Raw genomic sequence first — 26,122 nt, 5'->3', positions numbered from 1 at the left:
TAACAACTTCACTGCCTTCTCGGGTGGCGAGAAATCAGCGTGAAAAGAAAGCATTCAGTCTCTAAGTGCTCTTTACGGTTTTGTAATCGGACTCGAGAAGACACCATTTAATGTTGGAGCGCTGTATACTGCTTACAGAAGTCGGGATTAAAGACTTTCGAGTTGACTAGGATCAGTATTGCCGCACATAGAGATGAAAGCTATTGCCACCAAGTTTCAGATAACGTGAAGGAATTCATAAAGACATGCCGTTAATCACAGCAGTAAATGACACATATGGGCATTAACATTCTGATAAAGCAAGAGAAAAATAAACAACGGCCGGGCGAGGTCGCATCTTCAAGAGGGGCACTATGGCAACAGTTAACTTCGCTTACCTACTGATTGACCACGTTCTGCAGCATTTACTCGTGTTGTACAACGCCTTATTCATACTACACAAGCAAAACAAGAAGAAAACATGGTGCACATGCTCTGGTGTTTACTGTCGAGTTAATTAGGTCACATAATCGCAAGTGTGTGCCCAACGAGATTTTTTCTCTGCCGGACAATTTGCAACGGGCAGCCACGCACGATCAAGGTTGTGATATTCAAGCAGTTGTGATGTCATCAGCAAGCTCCCATCGAAACTACATCTTCTCTGCCCAACGGAAGCCTTTCCACGAGGGAAAGTGGTATACGATCAGCAACACATGCAACTCGGTGTGTTCAAAGGACTTCTATGCGTAATATCACAATGAACCTTATACGTAAATTTCGCCCAGCCTTCTGGACATAGCTGGACACTTAGCTGGACACAGCCTTTGAGCTTTTTCGGGAGTAGAAAACATAACGATGCAGCCCTCAAGGCCCTTCGAGAACTCTCTGAAGCAGCGAGAAAGGTCGTGCACATTGATTAGGTCGAACAGCTTAGGAGAGGCACGGAGCGCTTCATCAATGTGGTCACGCGGTATAACGACGTTGCAAATGACATTACATGTAAGCCTGCAGGCTTGTTTCGTGCCTACACCGCAACAGCGACTTATGGCAACCATGTGCACGTTGGGTTTGCTGCCCTACCCAAGAGCAAGGTCGTTAAAGGGGCCCTGAAATCCTTTCCTAGCAGGAATCAATGCACGAACTACTGTTACGAGTTTTCATGCAACGTCGTTTCTAGACAGAGGTATCCAAATTATATGCACAGTATGGATAACCAATTGGTTGGATAGAGTGACACCGTCAGTGAGGTCATGTCCCATCATGCCAGAATGGCTCGGCATCAACTTACAAAAAGTTGATTGGGCCCTTTTCGAAAGCATGATTAAGCTTTTTCTGTATGTGCGTCCGTGCGTGTTGGAAGACATGATTTAGAGGGCTGACGTCAGAGGGTGTCCTTCGCTTGAGGCTTGTTCAGAGCGCTCGGCTATCACTTCGACCGTTTCGCTTGAGACTTAGAAGCCAGCTGCGGTATACCACAACGTACGAGTAGCACACAGACACACGCAGCTCACGGTGCTTTGTGTGTCTTTTTCTCCTTTGCGTGTGTCTTTCTGGCAGCCTAAAATCATGTTTTCAAATCGCACCAACTTGCCCGAGAAGATGTTTTATTACGTGTATGTGTGCGCGCGCGCATGTGTATGTGCGTGCGAGCGAGAGAGAGAGATCATATTTTGGCATCATTACACCCATGTGTTTTGAAAGCATTGTAGAAATGGGCATCCATATTTGGCATAGTCTTGTGTAACTTTCTAAAATTCATCTGGTGTAATTCCAATTACTTTATTGATTGTCGTGGGCTTATTTGCAGAAATAGCAGAACGTGCCGTCTGGTTGATGGTTTCTCTTTGACTATATTTGCTGTTTAAGCACTTTGGCAAAAAGTGCTTTATTGTCAGAACATTTTTATAGCACTTCATGTCATCATCCTCTGACCATTGGATGGTCTGTGGTGAAGCCGATGATACAACTGTTGCCGATATTTCTACTTCCGCCCAAATAAATTACCTCTCTCTGTGTTGTTTCCCGATGTCCTACATGCCATTTCTCTCTGTTCTTCTTGATAAACAAATTTGTCGGAAAGCCGGCAGCAAAATTTCCGACAGTTTCACTAAAATTGAAAAAAAAAAGAATGTACTGAACTTTATATATGAAGTGCGCGAAGCATATCTTTAATCGTAAATTTACTTTCGCGCAATATATTTGACAGTTCATTTCGAATAGATTTGTGACGTGTGCTGCGTACTGAGTAAATTCAAAATCTGCCGAAAATTTATATGGGATTATTCGATTGAAAGGGCTAGATACTGGAATATCGCGCCCCCCACCACCTTATCTCGCATTTTTCTCTCGTTCTTCCTCATAAGAACTTTGGTATGTCGCTGATGCTGCTTTGAACAGGTGAGTAAGTTAGACGAACGTAAGTTCCTCGTTCGAGTCAGTTAAGAATGAGTCGTTATTGCAGAGCGCACGGTAAATTAAAAAAAAAGAAACAGTGTAATAAACGCCTACGAGCACCTCCGCACGCGCAAACAATAAACGCGCCTACAACAAAGGAATCTATACGAGATACCTCGCGAACTCTAACAGAACGCGATCGCCATAGTTGCGCATCGCTCCGCCACATAATCCTAGGCACCCTAAACACAGGTGCACGCATGCATACATCAACGATCCCTTAACGTGTAAAGAGAAGAAGAAGAAAAAGAAGGCTACGCAATATACAGACGGGACCCGTCCGCGCAACTAGTACGGTGAGAATGGCAAAACGTCTCTTAAGCGAAAGCACACAGCGCTGTTTGCGAATCAAATTCCCGCTGCTGTGAATGTGATTCTCCCCTTCCCCACCCATCCTCTTCCTCGCTCTTCTTGCCATTCTCTTACGTGTAAGACCGGGTGCCAGCCTGCCTGCCATCTGCTCGGTCTCGAATGCACACACCTGAACTCTCGCCGCGAGCGGGAGCCGGGCTTTTCTTATTGGCAGATGCACTTGTTCGCGCGTGCCGCGTCACTTCGTGCGTTTCGCCGTTGTTTTTTTTTTTTAGTTTTTAAGGCCCGCACACTTGTGCCTCGACGCCAGCACCTCCCCTTTCTTTCTTCGGAAGAAAAAAACAACAGAACAAAACTGAAAAAAAGTCGGCACGCTGCTGTCACGTTGGGTGCAGCTGGCGCGTCGACGCATGGCTCCCGGCGAGCATGTGTTCGGTTCCAGGCTGCCGGCGTCAGGCAAAAGCACAATAAGGCCATCAGTATGCTGCTCTTCGCAAGCCACAGGTGTTGTGAGCACGCGTGCGGGATGGGCTTCCCAGTTGAGAAAAACACGCCGAAGAAGAGAGATATGGAACGCTAGTAGGGGTGCGGTAACGCAGTTTCTTTTTAAATCACTCGGCCCGGAGAGCGCCTCGTAAAGTGACCTCCACCGCCCAGACATGTCGACCCCGACTGTGCTTCTAGGCCGTCGTTCGCCGAACAAGCAAACGCAGCTCGCCAAGCGGACACCTACCGAACCAATCACAACAGCGCAGTCACTGTGTCACTCTGGAAATAGCCTAGTCGGACGATTCGGCGACGGCAGCGCGCCAAGCAGGCGACGTCATTGAAGACCACAGACCTGCATCTGGGTCATTGTTTGCGGAACGAGTGAACGCTGCTCAAGACTCTCGCATCTCCGGAGTTGTTTACTACAGCGCACACAGTGAGTCAGAAGTGTTCGACTTGTGGCTCTCGTCACCGATTCAACTACTGCAGGCATCAAGCGCACGTTGTCTTTGGAGACCCGACCCCATCGCCGAGTAGGTCGTATGCCGAACGAACGGTCACAGCTCTCCACGCCGAGCCCTTCCAGAGTCATTCAGTACGACAGCGCACTCAATGAGTGAGTCTGGAAAGACAACTCGGCCCTATCGCCGATTCAGCGACGGCAGCGCGCCAACCGGAAGACGTCTTCGGCGACACCAGTCCTTCACCCTGTGCCTACAGCGTCATAGCTGTTACTCGTAGACGAAGCTAACGCGCCACGGCCTATTGCGAGTCAATCGGGTTTACGTCTGCAACTGTGAAGTTCATGGAGAGAGGACGGCGCTTCAGGGTGACGTCACAGGGCCCCCTTCGCTTGCGACTTTGCAGCCAGCTGCGTTATGCCACTGCCTACGAGTAAGAGAACACAGCGCTCCGAGCGAAGATAGTTTAACGTCGTTCATTCAGGCCTAGTGTAAGCGCGACGTAGCGTAGGCAGAGTACATGGTGTGCGAAGAGACTTTAGAGTTGTGACCTTGCTTGTGTTTCAAATGTTGGATACTGGGACTTGATTTTCTTCTCATCATTAGTGAAGTGACCCGCAAATCTCTGCTCGCTGTCTTTCGCGTTCAGAATTTAAAGGGCAAAAGCACGATGAAGGCAACTGTGAAAACGTAGCAGCTGCCACTGCAAAGTGAAAATAAGAGGCCAAGGTAACTAAGCTCTTAACGGCCAATGCAGTCGGAGTGTGATGATCGAAGTGTTTACTGGGTTGGCTGCAGTGACACTTATATGACCATCTCACAATTGTTTTGTAAAAATGCTTGCTGGTCGGCGTAGTCTATCGTATTTAATGCGTTCTACGCGAATGCGTCATTTGCTTGCATGAAGCAAGTGTGACAAGCAGGTTAGACTTACTCACCAGCTGTGGTTTCGCAAGCCATTTGGCTCACCAAGACACCATAGTGCCTCTCCTGCAACGAGGGGTAGTAACATGGATTCGGATCTTGCAATAACACAGCCCATGAAGAAGTAACAGCAGTATAGCAGTGGTATAGTATAGTTTACAAATTGTCAAACCTAAGCAGCCGTTGGTTAGTCAGATAGCAAAGTTTTCTGCATGATTTAGCACATATAGTGTGCTATTCATGTGCTTCACTTAACAAGATCTGGATTCAAAAAACAGTGAGGAGTGAATGAACTTCATTGGGAAACCAAGCCTGGTCAGCAGAAAAGCATTTCGTAAAAAAAAGAGAAAAAAGCGTGATGTCGAGCAAGGAAGCTGTAATTCTTCAATAAGGAGTGTGTGGTTAGTCATGCGAGTCTGGGCGATTTACTTCGTCGTTTGAAACAATCTTATGCCTTCGAGGAAAGTTCGAAAGCCACTGACCTCACAAAGCGCTTTTTGCCTTTACCGTGATGGTCTTTCACCTCTGGCGAGCAGATAACCTCCTGAGTTTCTTTGGGGACGGCCAAAGCTTGACGTAGTACGGCTTCCACAGGTTACGCCACAAATGAAAAAAAGAAAAGCAATAAGCAGAGAGATTTCAAATTTTCAAATTGAGGTGTCGACTTGAGAGAGTCTGAAACTTTGAGCATCCTCCACCAACTTTTGCGCGTTGAGTGCACTATTTGCTGCGTTTCATTTGTTGCAGTTGATTTTTTTTCCTTTTCTCGTTTTCTATGTTCTTTGCGCTAGTGTTAACAGCCAGCGAAGTGAGTGAAGTGAAGTTGCAAGAGCCTACCAAGTAGCTTCGCCGAGACGAACGTATTTTAGTCGCTTTTCATGAGTGACGTCATACCCTTTGAGGGGTTATAAAACCTCTAAAGTGAAGGAGGCGCCTGGAGTGTAAGAAGACTTTGACATAGAGTGGTTCCGAAGTGATTGCCCCTTTGTGTCATTTCCATGAACGTCGGACGGTCGTAAAGGGCGTGTGATACACTGGACGCTCGCAGCTGTGATTCAGTCGATGCTTTCAGAGTGAATAAACGGCACCTTATTTTGTTCTCTCAATCGTCACAGCACTATTTACAGTTCGGAAGGGATAGTGACCGAAGGCTACGACGTGTTTACGAAGAAAGCCCATCGAGAAACACACAAACAAAATCTTAGAGGGCATCGGCACGGTGTGTACGTCGTGCTGATGCAGTAGGTTCTCTTGTACTCGAGTAAAGGATTGACCCAAGGGACCAGCCAAGAACCTCCGAACTCAGTGGCAGTTGTCATCAATCGCAACTTCGAAGTGCCATGGAGAAGCTTTTCAAACGTTATATTTCTATGCGCTCAGAGAAAACATCGGCTAGAAAAAGTTTGGAGCGCACTGCATATCCACGTTTCTAAAATACTCGCACATTTATAGTAACACAAGCGGCACAACGCGGATCCGAAACCTCACATGCTTTAGGACTGACAAGATCATGACTTTTGTTTCATTCAACTTACACGACTTCTTAACGACGGAAACTTCTTATTCTTCAGTTATCTCGTCGCAAATCAAGGCACATCTGCCGGCTCACATCTCTTTTACGTTGACTACTACCTGCCTAATTTCTAGTCTACCTTCCTACGAGTGAGAGAAAGCTCGACTCTTTGCTCAACGAACTAGTCAAACTTGTGAATGTACGCACAGAGATGAAGATTCGACGGGCCGACACCACCGGAGGACTTCTACCGTGACAAGTGCAGCTATAGTGGTGTTCAGGTGCAGATCGGTGTGGCCGAAAGGGTCGAGTGCAGTGCATGAGTGCCAATCTCTTTTCGAGTGGGTGTTGTCCCGATCTGTTCCGGATAGCACCTGCTGTAGTGACGCAATGGGACATGTGGTCCACGCCATTTCGCAGGACGTCCGGAAGCTACGACTTCGTGGTCACCTCCACGTCATCAAGGTCAGTTTGCTGTTTCAACTTTGACCGCGACCCTGCCAGAGGTCTGACATGAGAAAAAAAATTCCATAATTCCTGTTTGGTGACGGCCTATCAGAACGTACTAAAATTTCGGCGTTGCGGTGCATTACGTCTTGATTATTAAGTGTTTTATATGTTTAATTTCACTATATCTGCTGTTTATAGGGCAATTTTGATGCCTCACGAATGATTTGCTGCCTATAACAGAGAGTAGGACTCGCTGTATGATAAAGTACGGCGCATATCCTCCCCAATTTAAAGTTTTTTGCGGGTCTCTCGAACAAACGTTGAACTAAAGTGCCTCTACTTCCGGTCCCTGATATAAGGCTGAACTTTTCGTTTACGTCACGCAAGTAGTAAACTTATATTTTGTGATGCGACCTTCGATGTGACCTCTTAAAACCCTAGGGGAACCACGGGGAAGGAAGGAGGTGGAAATTCAAGGCGACGAGCAAACCGAGACCAAGGTAAAAGCGGGAGCCAACGTTTCGACAAGTGTACTTGTCCACATTCCACAACTGAAGTTCGGCAAGAGGGCCAAGTCGACTTGTCGAACTTTCACCATTTGGTAAAACTCGGTACATTGTTCTCGGTTCGCTCATCCTATTAAAACCTTGGTATGAACTAGGCGAGTCACGTTACAGCAGAACCTTCTTTTTCATAAGAAAGTGCAATGCTAGTGATAACGTTACCTAATCGTATTAGGAGTTATGTGGCAGAGATTCAGTTGTAGTCAGCCCTCGTTCAAATAATTTTTACTTGCTTCAGTCTTGCTGCTATGACTAGTTCAGAGATAATCGGCCACCGAAACGGCGACTTCGAGGATGACGTAGGCCCTCGTCGGGGCGCGCGCGCGCCCAACTGCAGGCATAAATAAGATTGTCTCCAATCCAATCCAATCCACCGAAGCTTACTGTTGGTGTAGCGCGCGGTGTTCTCCCACGCGCGCCACTAAAACACCATCTACGTGCACATGAGATGGCTGCATATTTAATTTAATTTTAATTAATTAGTTATGGGGTTTTACGTGCCAAAACCACTTTCTGATTATGAGGCACGCCGTAGTGGAGGACTCCGGAAATTTCGACCACCTGGGGTGGGGTTCTTTAACGTGCACGTAAATCTAAGTACACGGGTGTTTTCGCATTTCGCCCCCATCGAAATGCGGCCGCCGTGTCCGGGATTCTGGCTGCATATTTCATGGCAACAATGTAAACACATATCACATGAGTTTACAATTCATCACCAGTTGCAGTCATCAGTTGCGCAATGTTATGAGGCGCCTTTACGCTTGTATTGAATTTGGTGAGCAGTAAATATCACTACATTTTTTTTGCTCTGAATTCCTTCAAGACCCGTAGAAAAGACCCGTAGGTTAACTCGGAAGCGATCACAGAAAATATCGAGCATGGACTTAAAGAGCTCCATATATAGAAATGATTTAAAAATACTCTTTCCGGCAAGTTTCGTGAAAACTGACGCTAGTTTAATTGACGCCGTTGTGTCGGGACACACGAAGAAAAGCACGAGGAAAGCGCATTTCAAATACCGCAAGTTGATGTGAATGTAGCAGCATTACCATACCACGCCACTGCAGGATGTTACCCCTTTGTCTTCGCGTTTAAGCAAAGAAAAACATTTTTACGCGAGACAGAATCAGAAGAGACGGTCGCTTTGTCCGCGTAAATGAATATTCTGCCTCCCGCATATAACCGTGGTATTTAAATGAAAATCTCTTGCTCACATTCGCAGCGTACCACTCGGCAATGAGAACCGACTTGCAAAGCGAATATGTCCCTGAGCAATTTTCGGGTTTGACGAAGGCGCCCCTCGGGCAGACATGTTGCGCAGCTGATTCTTGAGCTTTGAACAGTTACGCAAGCAGTTTTCGCCCCACCAAACGTTATTTGTGGGCAAGTACCGGGACCTGCGTTTCAATGCAGCGAGTATTGCCAAAGTTGCACTGTTCCCCCCCATCCCTAAGGGCTCTTGAAGTATCGATATTCAACGCGAGCGCGTGCGTCGTCATATAATTTTGAAAAATCATTGAGGTCAACACGTATTTACACAGGCATTGCTGCCTGCCGATGTTGTAAACTGTGCTTCTGTCGATGCATTCATTAACTGGATACACAATTTTAGGTGTTGAATGGCCAAAAAGGCTGCTGTTATTATATGTATTGTATTTTTACTATTTCAGGTGGCGTGAACATCGCATGCCTTTCTTTACTGTTGTACGAGCGGTTCCTCGCAGCGAATTGAATAAGTCACAAACATATTTACTTTTAAAAAAAGTAACAATGAACAGGGCCGACGAGATATAATTGCAAGCTATTGGCCGGTCCCAACTTTAGCGATTGCTCCCAGACATTTTTTTATCCTCTTCGTCCAAGGATATCCTGCCTTTCCCATCACTCAGTCTCATCCCAGAGTTCACAAGTTCGTAACACTTGAATAAAACAGCCCAAAAAACGGAGCCCTACGAGTGGCTAATAGCCGTACATTGCGCATTGTATCTGTTTGCTACGAGCCATGTCCCGCCTTTTGCGTTGCTCTTTTTAAAGTTGTTGCCTTACCAACTAGCCCAGATTCGAACCCTGGTCATAACCTTGTCGAGGCCATGGGCTACCAATAGTTCCAAGCACAGGCGTACTCACCCAAACAAAGCCAAGCATATATATATATATATATATATATATATATATATATATATATATATATATATATATATATATATATATATATATATATACTTATGGCTGAGGAAATCACGCTGGCCGTGGTAGTAGAATGAAGAAAAAGAGTACGACGTACGTTGAACAAGCACAGTGTGTGTGTGTGTGCGTGCGTGTGTTTGTCTGTGTGTTTGTGTGTCGGGTATCCCAGCACTGTCACGGCATCTGCGCTTGAGCAGGCTCTTTGCATAAACCTGCCACTCGCCGGACACTTGTGATAAAAGCTTCGTCTCTTTCGCAAAGCATGCAGCTAACGTCTGCCATTAGACATCGCGTCTTAAGAAACCGAAATAGGGGTCCCACTGCGCCAGCTTTTGGTATTCGGATGTGGGGCGCCCCGCGCGCCGTGTAAGGACGGTCCGCCGAACCCGCACTGTCGGCACCCACTTTTTTTCTCGATTCCCCCAGCACAACCACCTTCTGTGTCGTAGCGGAAAACCCGCCGCATGCGTTCTAGCGCACCTCGACGCTAGACCATTGTCCCTCGACACGATTTTCACATGCCGCCGACAGAAGACATCGCAGGTGAAGGCGACGAAGGGACTACTTCGGTTTTTGAAAGAGACGGGATTGGACAAGCGGCTGTGACGGTGATATCACGTGCCACGCCAAATGGATGGACTCTAACGGACGATGTGTGTGTGTGCTGTGCTATGTGCTCTCTCTCTCTCTCTTCCCCTTCCCCATCTTTCATCGTCCCCATCCCTCTCCCATGGGTAGGGTAGCAAACCGGTTAAGCTAAACTGGTCAACCTCCCTGCCTTTCCTTCTCCACTTTTTCCTTCCTCCGTTCCTTCCACCGCATGCGGTGCTCTCGCCTTCGACGCCAGTGGCACGTGCGGCTGACATCTACTGCAAGCGGACTTGTGCGTCGTCAGGGGCGAGGCGTCGGTCTTATGGCACCACCCTCACCCTACGCGCGGACACCCGTCAACTGCGCTGGTAGTATACGCAGGGTTTTGCGGGCCGATGAGATCGATATACCCTCGCTGTAGTAACGTTATTCCTTTAGGAAGGCATCGGCAAGCGGCGTTCCCTTGCTTTCTACGTCACGATCCAACTCGCGCGTTTAAGGTTCAGGGGCGGGGATCGAAAGCAGAGAAACGTCGTTCGTCCCGAGTGAGCGTTATTCGCCTTGTCGTTTACGTTTAGTCGCGTTAACTTTCTTACTCGGGACAGGGAAAACAAATTTGGTTTAACAAAATGGGCGGGCAAAAATTTATGCGGGCAGAATCGGGCTTTGCGAATGACGTTGATGTTCGTTGCTTCGCCTCAGAATCTGCTGTTCATTTTAAATAGAGACAGAGAGAAACAGAAAATGAATACGCGTGTGTCGGGGCCTGCTAGGCGCGACATTCAAGCGTACTTGCGCGCTTACTTGTAATGAACGGCGACATCTGCGCTCTGCCTCGTGTGCCTGGCACGTCTGCCGTTTCTTTCTTTTTTACCGTTTTCTTTACGCGTGTCTGCATGCGTGCGAGTGTTCGTGGGTATGTGTTTGTGAATCTCTGCGCGCGGCTCCTAAGGGACCCTGCGACGCGCGCTTGCGACAGCAGCGTTACCCGGCACAAATCGATGAGTGCGCCGACAGGCCCTGCTTGTTAGCGCGGTGTTAGTTTTCTTCGGTCCTTGCGCGGCCTTTCTTTGTAAGTTTCAATTACGCCACTCACGTTCATTCGAGCAACCGGTGCGCGTTTCTGCTGTAGCTGCTGCAGTGTGGATGATGACGTTTTCTTTTTTCGCACCTAGCTGCGCAAATGAAGACCACTCGGGTCATTTGCAAGTACGCGAAACTCCATATGCAGGCGTTGATACGCTTGCTGCAGCAATTTCATCCGGCTCGCATCGATTAGTGACGTTGGCAGTCTGTCCTCGGTAACGTGTTAGCTTTCTTCAATTGTAATGTAGCCCTTTATTGGTGCGAAAACGTTATATGTACAATGAGGAGGCAGTGCAACTTCATATAGCCACTAAGCTACCGCGTTGGGTGTGCGAACATTCTCGAATGTCGTCGCGGTTCTGTTGCCAAACACTGGTTATTTAATCAGCTTGCTCACGCGAAGCGATTGTTGTTGCACATTCTAGTGTAAGCAAGCACATTCGATTACTCGCGAATGCACTGTGATACATGCACAGATAGCAGACGGACTTCACCTGTGAATTCGTATTTCGATGACTCAAGAAGGGACTCGACTTCGTAGTTATTGCTTTGAGTGTTGCTTCTTTTTCTGAGCATAAGTTCGACGAGTAAACCTTGTTAATTTCAATAAGCGAGTGATAATCCCGGAAACTATTGAGTGTAGTTTTCAGCTGTGATAAGCTCACTCCACTGTTAAATTTGACCTGGCTTTGTTCCATTCAATGGGTGGATCCATGTGCCTTCGTGTGTACCTATGCGGTGCTTTCTTATGTGCCCTGACTTTAGCGTAGTTGGAATAAAGGAATAATGGATTTATTTCTCCTGTTTGCAACAGAAAGGAAGCAGAAGCTAAAGGCCATGTAGCTTGACAAAGCCATCTGCTCCTACAAATCGGCACGGAGGCAGTACGCAGCATACAAATCATATACATATACAGGAGTGAGCCGAAGTGTCGGGATACAAACTATTATTGTCATTAAAGAAAGAGGAGGGGAACATGACTCCAAACATGACTTCAAGTTATGCGACTGTACTACGTGTTGCTGCGTTTCTGAATTAACTTTCCGTTTTATAGGCTGGCAATAAGTGTGCCTATGTGATTCTACTTTGCGTTACAGTGTTTCTGGGTTGACTTTCGGTTTTAGTGATTTTAAATGACTTCTGTTTCATATCCGTGGACCTAATTATTTGCTCCTTTCTACGTGAAGAAAGAAAGAATAGATGGTGCCAGATAAAGGTGCCAACATCTCCAAGGCATCACATAATATAGAAGGAACTCATGCTTTTGGCAGTGTGATTCTTCAACGTCACTACAAACTTGGTCATATAAAAGGAACCCATCATTCGAGCCCATTATTGAAACTCCAGCGCGTCAGCGACATGCGTGTACTTGGCATGTTTCGTGGGAGATTCGCGAGGGCTAAATTTCATGACGCGAAATCTGAAAAGTTTTCTAGAAGCTCGAGTCTCGTTTGCGGCGCTCGAGCTTTTTTTTTTTCGACTGTGCTAACGCTGCTAATTGGGACGTGTTTTCGCGGCTTATGGAAACGAGACGCGGGCTAAAATGTCAGCGATCGAACTTGAAGGGAAAAAAATTAAATAAAACGCTCTTGAGACTGCGAACATGGGAGCGCGCGCTCTGTCAGTGAGCATGCGAAATCCGCCCCGGATTAGATTGGAGCTTAAACTCTTAAACCCGCGCAATCCTTGACGAGGCTCCTTGAGGTCAATGACATTTCGTAAGCCTCTCATCCCAAGCTTCACGCGATTGTCCCAACAAACAATCCGAATCGGGAACCGGAAAATATATTTCAAAAATTCAACGATGACAGTGAAAGAAGTTTCTGCTAGTGCAAATTTAAATAATGTAATAGCGTCCTGATGTTTTTCCTTCTCTCTCTCTTTCCCCCTCTTCTTCGCTTCAATAAGGTCAGATTATTCGAGAAGAGACGAGACTGAGGATATACATGCATACGCAGTCGGTACACACCTCGACTTCGGCGAATTTTTTTCTAACGACATCACAATGTACTTATCTTCCCTGCTTTATTAAATGCCAAACATCAGATGTTTGGCCACGACAATACTGGCTGTCCCAAAATATTAACTAAGGAAGGCGACAAAAAAGAAGAAAAGCAATGAAATTACGCCACGCTTTCAGAACTGGTGTATAAAGAAATGCCTAAACACTTCCGGAACAAGTTGATGGACAAAGAAGAAAAACTTATCTGTTTTTTACTTTCTACAGCCATTGCGTTAAATTCGCTGCTCTGCTTACTCGTAATATATGTTATACCCGCCCTCTACTTACGAGCTCTTCTTGCGCAGCTAATGTTCATCGTGTTCATCATTATCCCTTATAAGTGTTTGAGCGTGAGCTAGCTCGTACAGGTAATTCATTTTAAACAGCGCCAAAAAACACACGGACAAGAAAGAGCACCAGTCCATGCTATTCCGTGTCCTTGTGTTCTTCTTTTTCTTTTTTTATGTGATGTTTAAAATGAATGATCATCATCACCAACGTAATGCACCGTCACCGTCGTACCTTTTACTCCTATTGATTGCGGCTGACTTCACTTTGGGCACACAACAAACAAACAAACAAACAACCAAACAAATAACATCTAGTGAAAGCTGAAGCCTTCCACTAGCGACCTGTAGTTTTTCCTCGTGTCTCGTGTCTGTCGACTCAACGCAATCCCCGAAACGTCTGCAATCTCCATCGGGTCCACTTAATACTCTGCCACTCTGAACTACGTTTCTCTTTTCTCTTCCTTTGGCACCCACGCTATTTTTTCTCATGCGAAACTGGCAGTCTGATTTAAATTATTTAAGACATCCCAACTTTGTTTTTTTTTCTCTCTTAACCTTACAGTAGCGCGTGTTTACGTCTCATGTTTAAAAGCGTTACAGCTGATCAGGGCCCTATCGTCCCATCTCGTCATCTTTTTTCGCGCTGCGAGAACGGTAATATCAGCCACGATGTGCTTAAATTCGTGATGGTGTGGCGCTTAGACTTTATAATACAAGGTTGTGAGCACCCAATCACACTCTGAAATAATCTTTTTTGTGCTACTGGCCTTAATGCAAGAGAACGCCATTAAGAGGCACTTGCGTAGGCTATATGAAAGGCAAACTCTGCAGTCTGCGGAAGGATTCTTCATGTTCAGGGAGTCGAACCCCGGCCTACAAATTGCAATGCGATGTCCAGAGTTTCGCTTCGTGTCGTCGAATTCCGCCCAGTCTCGCTCTTACATCTGCTGCCCTCCCGTTTGGCACAAATCGGCAGTATTGTAATTTGATTGCGACGTAAATTAAACTTTATGGTTTCTCACCGGTCTCACTTCGTCCACCATCCAAGTTTTGTGCCACCTGCGCCACCTGGCGGTACTCCTGAGCACGCCAGTGTTGTTCGTTCTCTTTTCTCTCCGACTGAAGCGAGAGTCAGAGAGAATGCATCACTACTTGTTGCTGGGCCAGTTAGTTCATAATTAATGCGGTGTGCTGGGACGCGACAAAAAGTGAAGTAAGGCCAGCACAGGAAACAGCGTCCTCTCCTGCCCTTTTGTTATTTCAATTTGTTAACTTCCTAGCATGCGCTGTGGGAGAGGAGAACGAAAGTTTACTAAAGGGAAAAACGGAGAGGGTGGCCGGATATGCATGTCTCTGGCGTGCGGCTTCCCAGAGCGATGAAGGGGAAGAACAGGGAAGTAAAAGGAGGCTAAAGAGGGCTAATAAAAGAAATAATACCTTCCGTATTCTAGAGCATTTCGCCACTCAACACCCGACCGGAACTCAAGCAAGCTTATGGCAGTGCTTCCCATCGACAGAAGTGGTCACTGCGATAGAAGTGGTCCCCCCATGGCAATCCTTTAGAAGTGAAGCGTCATCTTGAGCCGAGCGGCGCCGCTGTGCATAACTCGGTGGAGAAGATGAAGAACTCCGAGTCGAGAATCATTTGAGAATGCAAGGACGCGTGGTAATACATGTTCTCCGAACTGTTCCGCTTGATGGGTGTCCCTGACTAGTGCACATAAACACACGCACGCGCGCATCACGACAATAAGTAATGAGTCACAGCCGCTTGTCTAGTCTAGAACACATATGGCTGCTACAGGCCTCTTTTACAACTAAGCTGTATGTGGCTAGGATTCCGAGATTCTTACACGTTCGTCCGCAGAAAACTACATTCATCAATGGCCCTTAGTCCGTAAGCCAGCAAAATATGCAATGGCTCTTAGCACCGCAAGGCAGAGGCTGCAAGGGCTGAGCAAAGTGAAGTGAACAGTGCATACATTTTTTTTTAATCAGGTATACAGGTTGGACAGGAGGCTAAGGCCAGTGGGGCTCTTGACTAAGGCTCTCCAATGAGAATAATCTATTTTTATCGTTAACTAAAGATTTCTTCACTCTCTCACTCTCTCTCTCACGCATACAACGTACAGAACAGCATACCTTTCAACAAGGAACAGTCTCAAAACAAGCATCCAAACCGCATAATAGATGATAAGGTGCTCCTGATAGCAATGCGAAACACGCAGCGTTTACCCGCATACCTTTCCGGGTAGAGATTATTGTAGCGCAAGCTGTCGCCGCGATGCCAGCTTGCGACGTGTGGTGTGACGTCACTAGCCTTTCATATGTATAAAGTAAGCAGCCAAGCAACTGATTTCAGTGTTGTTGCAGCGGCACTATGGGCGGCGGCGTGCTGTCGAAATTGTTATTACTCACCGTTCCTACCATTACTTTCAAGTATAATAGCTACCATTACTATAAAGCCATAAAGCATTGCACACGCCCTTTGCAGTTGTAGTGGCGATTTCTAACCTCTTCGCTCGACGGCCGCTTTCACAGGACCGGTATGGCGAGCTTTTTTTTAAAGGAAACTCTTCTAGGAAAGAACTACAGCGAGACTTCTCGAAAAACCCACGTCTTGTGTTCCCTTTCAGCGCAAGAAGCAGCCAGTGGAACCCATTTGGTCTGTCTCGCTTTGCGACACAGCTGCGGAAGCTTATATCTTCCTTACCTGTTCTTACTATGTAACCATGCATTCCCTCTCTTAAGGACGACGGGCTTGTGCGACCATTTGTGACTATTAATGCATTTTCTGTAAGGCCACACACGTCATCGAACTCGCTGCAATTTCCTTCCCTCCTCTCTCTCCCTGTTATCTTTGTTTCCCCCTTTCCCATTCCCCCGGTGTAGGGTAGCCAACCGGACGTGATTCTGGTTAACCTCCCTGCCTTCTTCTTATCTCTTTCCCTCCTCCCCTCCTCTCTTTCTCTGTCTCTCTCTCTCTCTCTTTATTCCGGCGTTCATTGGCAGTGGACCAAGCGAGAGCCCGAGCTTGAAACATCGGCGAAACATCCCGAGCTTAGCTTCCTTCCAGGAAAGGACGATTTGTTTTGGATGCCGCGAAGACGAGACGTGCATGACGTGCATGACGTGGCGAGACATTAGACTGCGTAGCTCAAGAAACGCGGCGCTCGATTTAACGCCGCAGCCAGTCCAGAAGTCGCGGGCCAGTCGGCCATTCAAGCTTGAAAGAAGTGCAGGCGGGCGGCTCGTGTTGAGACCCGTTAGTCGGCCCGACGGCCTGAGAAATACGACGCGGTCGCCGGTCACGTTCGTTAGGAAAAACTGGGCCACGAACTAACCGGCAGAGTTAAAGTTCGAGTGCGCTCTTTATTTCTTTAGGTTCTGGCCGTTTCCTCGCCGGCTAAAGCTCGTTCCCGAAATAATCGTGGGTTGGATAACAAGGCTTCTAGGTCGGAAACAAAGGAGGTACCTATGGGATCACGAAACAAAGAAAAAAAAAACAGCCGCAGTGTGGATAGGCTATAGGACGACGACAAGACCGGGGTAATTGGAGATCGCTACAGTTACGAGATGCAGGAGTGCAAGAGAAATGTCGTTGCAAGCGAGGCTAGGAAGCGGACAAGCAATGTATCAAAGACGGTAACCGAGCTTGTACAAGATGGTTAGTACGGGATCACGTTTTGCCTGCCTCTTTCTTTACTTATTATCATGCGAAACTGAGAAAATGGGCCGTCGGAGATCCGGTTGTGGGGCCGCAAGCATCAAAAATATAACCATGCGAGCAACAAATGTGAAAGAAAAGAAGGCATGAAATAAAAAGTAAGGAGTAAATAAAACATCAGGTCAGTCAGGTATAGCCTTCCGTATTTTGTGCATATATATGTATCTATACGGAGGGTTTCAGATATCACCACACATCAACGATGCCAGTGCAAATGCAAGAGGCGCATTCGTTTAGCTTCCTGGAACAGAATGGAACCGCTGAGATAAATGTACGTCCGAACATGCTGTTTTTTTGTGTGTGTCATCGTCATCATTACCATAATCTTTTTTTATATATCCGCGGCAGGAGAAATTACTCACCCAACTATCTCCAATTACCCCTTTTTGGCCTCCGCTGGCATCATCATCACCATCATATTCAGCCCACATTTATCGCCACTGCAGGACGAAGGAATCTCCCAACGATCTCCAATTACATCTGTCTTGCGCTAGCTGATTCCAAGTCGTGCCTGGAAATTTCCCGATTTCATCTTGCCACCTTGTTTTACGCCGTCAAATACTGCGCTTCCCTTCCATTGGTACCCATTCTGTAGCAACTAAGCCACGGGTAACCTGCCTTACCCAATAAATAGCCCGCGAAAACTCACTTTCTTCCTCTCGATTTCCACTAGAATATTGGATAACCCCGTTTGTTCTCTAATGCCCACCGGGTGGTCTTCCTGTGTGTTACCGTTCTGCGCCTTTAATTTTCTGCTCCGTCGTTCGCTGCGCAGTTGATAGCTTCTGCCGAATACATTAGCGCCGGCAGAACGCTATGATTGCACACTTCTATTTCCTGCCATTTCATAGCTGGGATAAAGAAACAGCGCAGAGAATCTACGGAGATGGGAGGGTCTTGCAACTCAAGCGGTGTGCTTACATCTAAGGGATTTGCATGGGGAACGTATTAATACAGACGCGTTTGCATGTGTGCCAAGGGGCTTCAAAATTACTTGTAACAAGAGTGCATTAGACAGGATGAATTTATGTTAACCAAGAAACACGGAGTCGTTAGAGTGAGCGATCGTCTTCTAACGCGCCACTCACCACTTGGAATGTGGAAAGGGGATACGAGTGATGGGTGACGGGAAAGGTGATGATGATGATGATGACGACGACGACGACGACGACGACGACGACGATGACGATGAGTGAGCCATCGTGTTCTAACGCGCCACTCACCACTGGTAATGTGGAAAGGGGCTAAGAGTGATGGGTGACGGTAAAGATGACGACGGTAAAGATGATGATGATGATGATGATGATGATGATGATGATGATGATGATGATCACGACGACATATGAAAGCGTGCATAGTTAGAACTGCGAGAGCCGAGTAATTTCCTATTGCAGCTCGACTGATTTTTTTCTCCTTTGGTGTCCGTTTAAGACAAGAAATTGCTGTACATTATCTTTCTTTTTCTTTCTCTTTGACAACAGGCGCTAACTTCTGGCGATAACTCGTTCCACACAAACTTTGCGGTGTATATGTCCAGAAACTGCAAAGTACCTTGCTTTAGACGCCATTGGGGAGGACTCTTGATTAACTTATACCAATGGTGTTTTTATTACGTAACCCTAAGTGTAAGTACAGTAGTTAGTGGGTTCCACTCTATTTAGGTGATGCGGCCGCCGCGGTGGAGACTTAAACTTCCAACCACGTTATGTCACACGGTCAATTGCGACACTTTAAAGATGCTACACCCATTAAGGGGGATGATTTGCTCTGCAGCTGACACCATTACCCCGGAGGCTGTCGGTTTCTTCATTTCTTTTCTTTATTTTACACGACAGCGAGTTGAAGCTAGACGAGCGATGACACAAGCATTGGTTTAGAACTCTCAATTAGTTTTGACCACGTGGTGTGCTCTAACATATTTGACGCGAGCTTGACAGAGATAGCTACAGTCTTAATGTTGTTACACATGGGTTCGACAAGGCAAGCGGAGCATGCTTGAAAACATTTTCCCCGTGCTATGTGAGGCCTATGCGAAACGAGATTAAGAGGCGTAGACGCATTTGTCCACGTGCTATTCAGCAAGTGAGGAGACAGCGAAATGCCTAGAGTCATTTCCGTAGTCGTGCTTCGCGCATTAGTAAAACGACTTTCTTCGTCGATGTGCCGATGAGCTTTGCTGTAGCCTGGTGAAGCCGGCGCCATTACTTTCTCACGAAGCTATAGACATGTTATTATGTACCATGTGAAGTTTCGTTTCCCAAGATGCCTGTGTGTTATGACGTCACAAATCCGAATTTGGTCACGTGGGGGCAGAGCACCACGACGTCTTCGCACACTCTTCAGCTCGCTTGGTCGTCTGCTATGCTGCTACACAGTGCCACGCGGTGTGTCTTTACTTTAGCCCTTGTGGCTTGTAAAATTGCCCTTTCTTCTTTACTTCCCTTCTCCTTATCTTCAACTTCCTTTATAACCACTCCTTCCTAAGGAAAAGGCTTTTTTCCCCTTTCGGTGGCAGCTGCCAGCCTGCTCCTTCCCTATTTGGCCCTCTCTGCGCATGGTATTGTTTTCATACCAAACTATAACAACAATAATAACAAGTCTCAAGTCTCTGGAATACTTCGCCACCTTCGACTGTCACGTGACCACCCCCCGTGTCGTGGCATCATGACAGCTCCTGGGAAACGAAGCCGGTACTCAGAAAGCCATTGTAGTAAATTCTCTAGGGCGCTCTGAGTCTCTCTTTTTTCTTTTATTGTTTCCTGATATAGGACTTTCGTTTGATGCAAAATAACACAACAAGCGAGAAATGTCATGTCAATACTCCTTTTCGAAGTAAGCAGCAATAAGCAATTTGGCCTTCTTCTTTCAGCACCTGCACTTGTCTCGGTGCGAAAATGAACGCAGTAGTATAACAACAGTGCCTTAGGCTGCTCCTCGGTGCTACACACCGTTACTTCTTTACCGCGAATCATCCAAGTGGCCCGGTTCCGATGTTATGAAGCAGCAACGCGCCAAACCGAGCGCTGCTTTCCCAGAAGCAGTATTGAGCATAAATAGAGATAAAAAAGAAGAAGAGGTTGCTATCTTCGGTAGGAAACAGTCCAGCGGTATAAAAAGGACATAATTGTTTTTCCCGTTTCCTTTCTAAACGTTCTTGCGACGTCCCCTTTCGGGATGTACAGCTTAGTGCGGAGTGCTCGGCAGTGGAAGAGTTTCTTTTTTTCTTTTTCGAGCACCTGGCTGGGCCAGTTTCCAAAAGGTACGGATGAGCGACGTGCGAAGGCTCTTGACACGCCTGGAGGAAACTTTCTTCCAAAAGCGGAAGTAAGCGGTGTGGAAACGGGACACGACGGAGGAAACGGGAAAGGGAAGGAAGGAAGTGAGCTGGGCGGGCATCCACCACGTGTGTTATTCGATTGACAAGTGGCACGACAAGTGTTCCGTTCCCGCATTGCGCTCTTTCTGCCGCGTGTCTTTCTTGTTCATCTACCGTCCAGAAATAAAGGTTATAAGAAGTAGGGGAAGCAGGCAGAAAGCAATGAAATAAAGCATAACGGAAACAAAATAGAAGCACTGAGGAAGCATAAAGGAAGCACAAAAGAAGCATGACAGTCAAAGGAGGGACAAAAAAAGGAAATGAGTGGCAGGAACGAGAGGCTGTTCGATTAGTGCGACGTAACCCGGGGCAACGCGGGAATGCGTCCACTTAGCACTTAGCAGGATACAGCCGGCCGCATGCGACAGCATCGTCACGTCTGCCTCGAATTGAATGTCTCTGTAGCTCGTGATCGACTCTGCCGGAGCCGGCAGGACTGCGGGGCGACGGAAATATGTGGCGCCATGTCGATTTGAGTGGACGCGAACAGATCGGGGCGTGCGGCAGGCGTTTCCTTCTTGATGGACGCATAACTCCCTCAAGGGTTCCACGTGTGGTGCGAGACTGACAAAAGAAAAAATGAAAGCCGTGGGGTGTGTCGGACATGATCGACGATATTGGAAGTGGACGCCTTGATTTGCTCCGTGTGTAGGGGTGCTAATCACTTTCCTGTTGTACCTTGTCGCTTTGGATGACATCAGGCAATAGGAAGAACGCTTCCAGAGCGGAGGTTCCTAAATTAATCTATTGGAGCACGTCATAGCAGTTCTGCGACATGCCAATTGCAACCTACCAGTTGACAAGGGTCTGCTATTGGGCTTATTGGGAAACCATGATTTAAGGTTTGACTAATAGCGCAAGTACACCAGAGGAGACATAAGTGAAAACTGTTCTCTTGTGTCCCTTCTGGTGCCCTTGCGCTGTCAAGCAAACTTTAAAACTATCAAATGAGTTGGGAATATTGCGCTGTAAAGGTTTGTATTGCGACATCAAGTGTAGCTGTATGTGGCAGCGTTGTAAAGGAGCATCGTAATCAATCTTTTGTGATCTAAGCTGTCAACGGGAAATATTTACGGAAGCTTCATATTTAGAGAACACAGCGCGAGCTTGTTCGATCATGAGTAGAACGTGCAGCGTTTACAACTTCAAATGGAAGTTTTAAATGCTGCCGTAGGGTGTAAACCGATGTGCATTCTAGACCAAGGAAGCTACATTTAAATGACGGTCACGATATTAAGACATTGTGGTACTGAACTGAAGCCCGTCGTGCAGTTTGCCCCAAGACAAATTTAAATGTCACTCAACGTAGAAAATTGTGTGAAAATGTTATTTGACGTGCTCGGGATACATAAACAAACGCTGGAAAGGGCAATGCAAGTCGCACATTGATAATTCAGGTCATGAGAGGTTTTGGGAGGCACAAATGCTGTGCAACGTTGGTGGGCGTAATGTTTTCATGTAGGTGACACGGGCTGCGCCAGAAAGCCGCAACCGGATACTACCTATGGTACATATAAGCCCGTGTACTTCACTTCGCGGCATTGAACTTGAAGCGTTCACTGCAGATATGCTTTGTCAATAAGTGGGCATGCCTACACATTCTTTCAAAATATTTCTGCTTGTAACGAAACGTAAAAACACTATTAAGCAACAGTCTGAGAAGGAGACTAAGTTTTCGAAGACCTGTCAAGGAAGGAAGGAAGGAAGGAAAAAGTGGAAAAGGAAAGGCAGAGAGGTTAACCAGTTTAGCTCAACCGGTTTGCTACCCTACACATGGGAGCGGTATGGGGGGATGACAGATGGGGAGGAAAGTGTGATGAACTAAGGATAGGGAGATACAACAAACACTGTATTGTGAGTCACAAACGCAAGCAGTTCGATGAAGTTTGCACATAGATATGTAGATTTTATTTTAGCATACCCTCCAATTAAATTAAGGTTACTGACAACTTATGCAATTAAAATGAAAACTGTGTTCATTCTTCCTTCCTGTGCTAGCAATCTACCTGCTTGGCTTTCTGACTCAGTGAATGGAATAATATCTCGTGAAGAAGAAAATGGAAAATAGTGTAATAGTGTTCATGCCAGCGCACTTCAAGGAAAAGGTCAGCTAGCACATTGCAAGAAAGCAAGAAGCAAACGCCGTATGCATTTGAGCATACTGCCCTTAAGCACCGAAATCAACGAACCACGTATTAGTATGACTCTGCTTGATCTCTTTGCATATTGCAGCCTTATAATTGCGTTGTCTACTAACAGACCTCGGGACAGGGGACAATCTATGCAATTAATTATGTACGAATAAATGTCGCACTGCCATGCGTCACTAAGCTGTGCAGATCACCCATCTCGTATGCACTCTAAGTAGCAACGCCATGGCCATTCTAGCTCGCAACTTTCATAGTGCACTGACATGCGTCACCGTAGGCTCCTCAGTAAATTCAACCACAAGTGCCAGTACTTTCAATTTTTATCCTTACAAGAATCTTTGACATCATCAAAAAGAAAATTTGCAAATTTAGGCAATGGAATGCTGCGGACATGATATGTAAATATAGCGGGGAACATCTGGCATAACTCTGTAAAATGCTGCGAACTCACCTAGGCATGGAAGCATGCATTCAAAAGCGTATGGATCTAGATAGCTGTTGAATATCTTTTGCCTTAATGAATGAGCGCAATTTCTTCAATAGGCCTACGTAACATGTATTATTTTGAATAGTGACTCCTTCATTTTTCTTACTTCACGCAAAGCAAGTAGAACAGTTCATACTGAGGGGCTTCGTAGCGCAGCGGAAGTACGAATGCCGCAGAGCATGTGGCCTGCTACAATGTAGTCGTGGTGAGTCATCCATTATCGAACAGATAATTGCAAGTGTTTCTCATGCTTTTGAGGTCAAGAAGTGACGTGGCAGATACATAGCCTCTCAGGCCGCAAGCAGGGGCACACAGTAGCTTGAACATAGTTTATTACATCCTGCTAAATAATTTCCACCCAAATGAAACTAACGGAGCTTGTAAAGCATACTTGGTTCAACAATCGAAGTGTATACAAAAACATACGTTCTACTAAAACGTCACATCGCATGACCTCCAGAACCAGTCGCAGGGAACGGCAACTACCACACGAGGGAAGCAGGGAAAGAGATAAGTAGAAGGCAGGGAGGTTAACCAGAATAACGTCCGGTTGGCTACCCCATACCGGGGAATGGCAAAGGGGAAAACAAAGATAATAGGGAGAGAGAGGAGGGAAGGAAAGAAGGAAATTGCGGTGAGTTCGCTGACATGTGTGGCCTTACAGAAATTGCGTTAACTACCGTACGAACTAATCAACTGCAGCGGCGCAGCTGCTCCTGCTACCACAACACAAGATGCACCGACCCGCCGCCGCCGACAAACTTGGGCAAGCCGGCGCGAGCGGAGAAATCACGCGAACAGAGAGAATAAAGTTGGGGCTTCTTGCACATCGACACGGCAACGTCGCCTGCACTGCCACAGAACAAACGAACGAACGGGCGAGCCCACGATCAAGCAAGCAAAGTGACACGTGAGCCAGCGCGCAAACACAAAAGAACGTGCGAGTGAGCGAGCAAGCCAACGAACGAGCAAGAGACCGAGTACTAACGAAAGTGCAAGCGAGCGAGCGGATGAACAAGCGAGTGGGCGAGGCATCAGCAGCAGGTCCAAGTGGGCAGCGATCACATAAGAATTGTTCTCGCAAAACAATGTGATGGTTCTCCTTCCATAATTTGCTGCATTCACGATGCCCATTTGTGCAAGGTATCGCTCGAACAGCGGTGACAATTCAGGCGGTAAAGTACCCAAGAAAGTCGGTGCTGACAACGAGTATGAACAAACATGTCTCCGTTAATCGGTGTCCGTGAGTGCGCGGACGAGAGCGTCCCCGGAAATATGCAAAGCGTGCCCCTCGCAAGCCAAAGCTACATAATTTGTAAGCTGTAGTTTCGCCCGCGACGACCTATGTATACTTCAGGTATTCCCGATGAAACTCCCTAGCTGACGCCCTAAATGAACATGAAGTCGTATATTGCGGTTGTACTGCTAGGATATGAACGCCGCTGTTCTGGATTGCTTCAAACGGACAAAGTAAAGTATTGTGATGATTTGCCGGCCTTTGGTGAGCGTTTTTTTCTTCTTTTTTTGAGGTAGGAACCGAATTCTGTGCTCCTATAGCTATTCTTAGAGAATACGTGGAATTGGGAGCAGTCACCACATTTAAATTTACGCGTGTTGTAGCGCATCGCACACGATGAAAAACGGCGAAAGCAATCTGTACTGTGGCGCATCCGACCTCCGGCAACTCTACCAGCCGCGCTGATACCATCTGTCAGCCTTCTAACGGCTGCAGACCAAACACAGCAATCTTCGCTCCGCTGACGCTAGAGGGCTGACAAAGAAATGACGTATTCCACCGGGAACATGGTCTCAAAATGGTTTCCAAAAGACATAGATATGACTAGTTTTTTAAAAACCTTTTCTTAACGTATTCCAAAGTTAGAGTGGATCTGTCTGCTCAGAAATGTCTCTAAAACGTATTCCAAAGTTAGAGTAGATCTGTCTGCTCAGAAATGTCTCTAAAACGGCGAAATTGGTCAAACATCTTTTTTGTATGCTTTGTTCTTTAAAACGACGTTTTAAAGGCCTTGTATGCTACCTTGGACCTCCCATGGTGGCGTGATGATTTTGGCGTTGCGCTGCTAAGCCCGAGGGCGCGGGATCAAACTCCGGGTCGCGACAGCTACATTTCGGTGGGGGGGGCGAAATGCTATAAATGCCACGTGTACCGTGCATTCAGTACAATTTAAAGGATCCCGGACGGTAACATAGATCGAGAATTCTCCACTACAGCGTGCCTCATGGTCATATTGTGATTTTGAGACGCAAAACCGGATTCTGGGACGTAAAACTGGAGATTGTAGTTTTTTGTATTATTACCACGAACGTTGTGTGAAATAATGGAACTGCGTGAAAGTGGAAACTTTTCAGAGGGTATATCCAACGCGCAGTGTTGGCGCTTTAACAGGCATTGACAAGCGCTGGATTAGAAGAGAATTATCAAAACGGCGCCCATTCAAATTGCTTCTTCGCGTAGGCAGGACAGATCGGCACGACGGTAATGCAGGAAGAGAGCGCGGGTTGTTCGTTAAATGGGAGCAGTAGAACGTTCCCGTTCTCGTATTTAACAAAAAATCGCGCCTAGTGGCAATGTATTTCACGCACGTTTGCTAGCGAAAAGACCGGAACTTATACGAGCTGCTTCCGTGGTTCGGCGAGTCGGTGAGTGGTTTAGTTCCGCACGTTTATCGTCAAACAACCAAGCAAACACATAAAGTCGCCGTAATATTAAACCCAACTTCGACTCTAGCTCAACTTTCAAGTAACATAAAGAGGTGCCGCGCTGTTCGGGATGCGTGCCAGGAAATTGGATGATCACGTGGACAGACCGAGAGAATGAAATTTGCCTGAATGTTGAGGTATAGTCGACGATGACGGAAGTGGCAAAGCAGACGGAATACTATCTTCAGTAGGAGCAGAAGTAACAAAACGCGTTAGTGTAAATTGGTTTTGCGATGTTCAGGGAACAGGTCCGGTTTTCAAATGCGAAACAATCAAGCAAGTTTGCTGTGCTCCTGTCCGTGTTATGCGTCTGGGCCGCACATTATTTTCTCGTGAGCTCTTTCCAGATGGATTTGGCGT

General features: G+C 46.7%; 1 protein-coding gene across 3 annotated transcripts in view; it reads left to right on the top strand.

Moving 5' to 3' along the window:
- LOC135911500 (eye-specific diacylglycerol kinase-like) overlaps positions 1-26,122 on the top strand; it is a 481,563-nt gene that overhangs the window by 125,669 nt on the left and 329,772 nt on the right. The window contains exon 1 of one of the 3 annotated variants that reach the window (XM_070526836.1): positions 3,273-6,597. The exons of the other annotated variants lie outside the window; for them this stretch is intronic. Coding sequence (XP_070382937.1) covers positions 6,452-6,597 — 146 coding nt within the window. The 5' untranslated portion in view covers positions 3,273-6,451. Of the gene's footprint in view, positions 1-3,272; positions 6,598-26,122 lie in introns of those variants that run through there. 3 annotated transcript variants of the gene reach the window in all.

This window comes from Dermacentor albipictus, chromosome 10, assembly GCF_038994185.2.
Source record: "Dermacentor albipictus isolate Rhodes 1998 colony chromosome 10, USDA_Dalb.pri_finalv2, whole genome shotgun sequence".
NCBI lineage: Eukaryota > Metazoa > Arthropoda > Arachnida > Ixodida > Ixodidae > Dermacentor > Dermacentor albipictus.
Note: the sequence above shows the minus strand (reverse complement) of the source record. Positions and strands in the feature narration are given on the sequence as shown.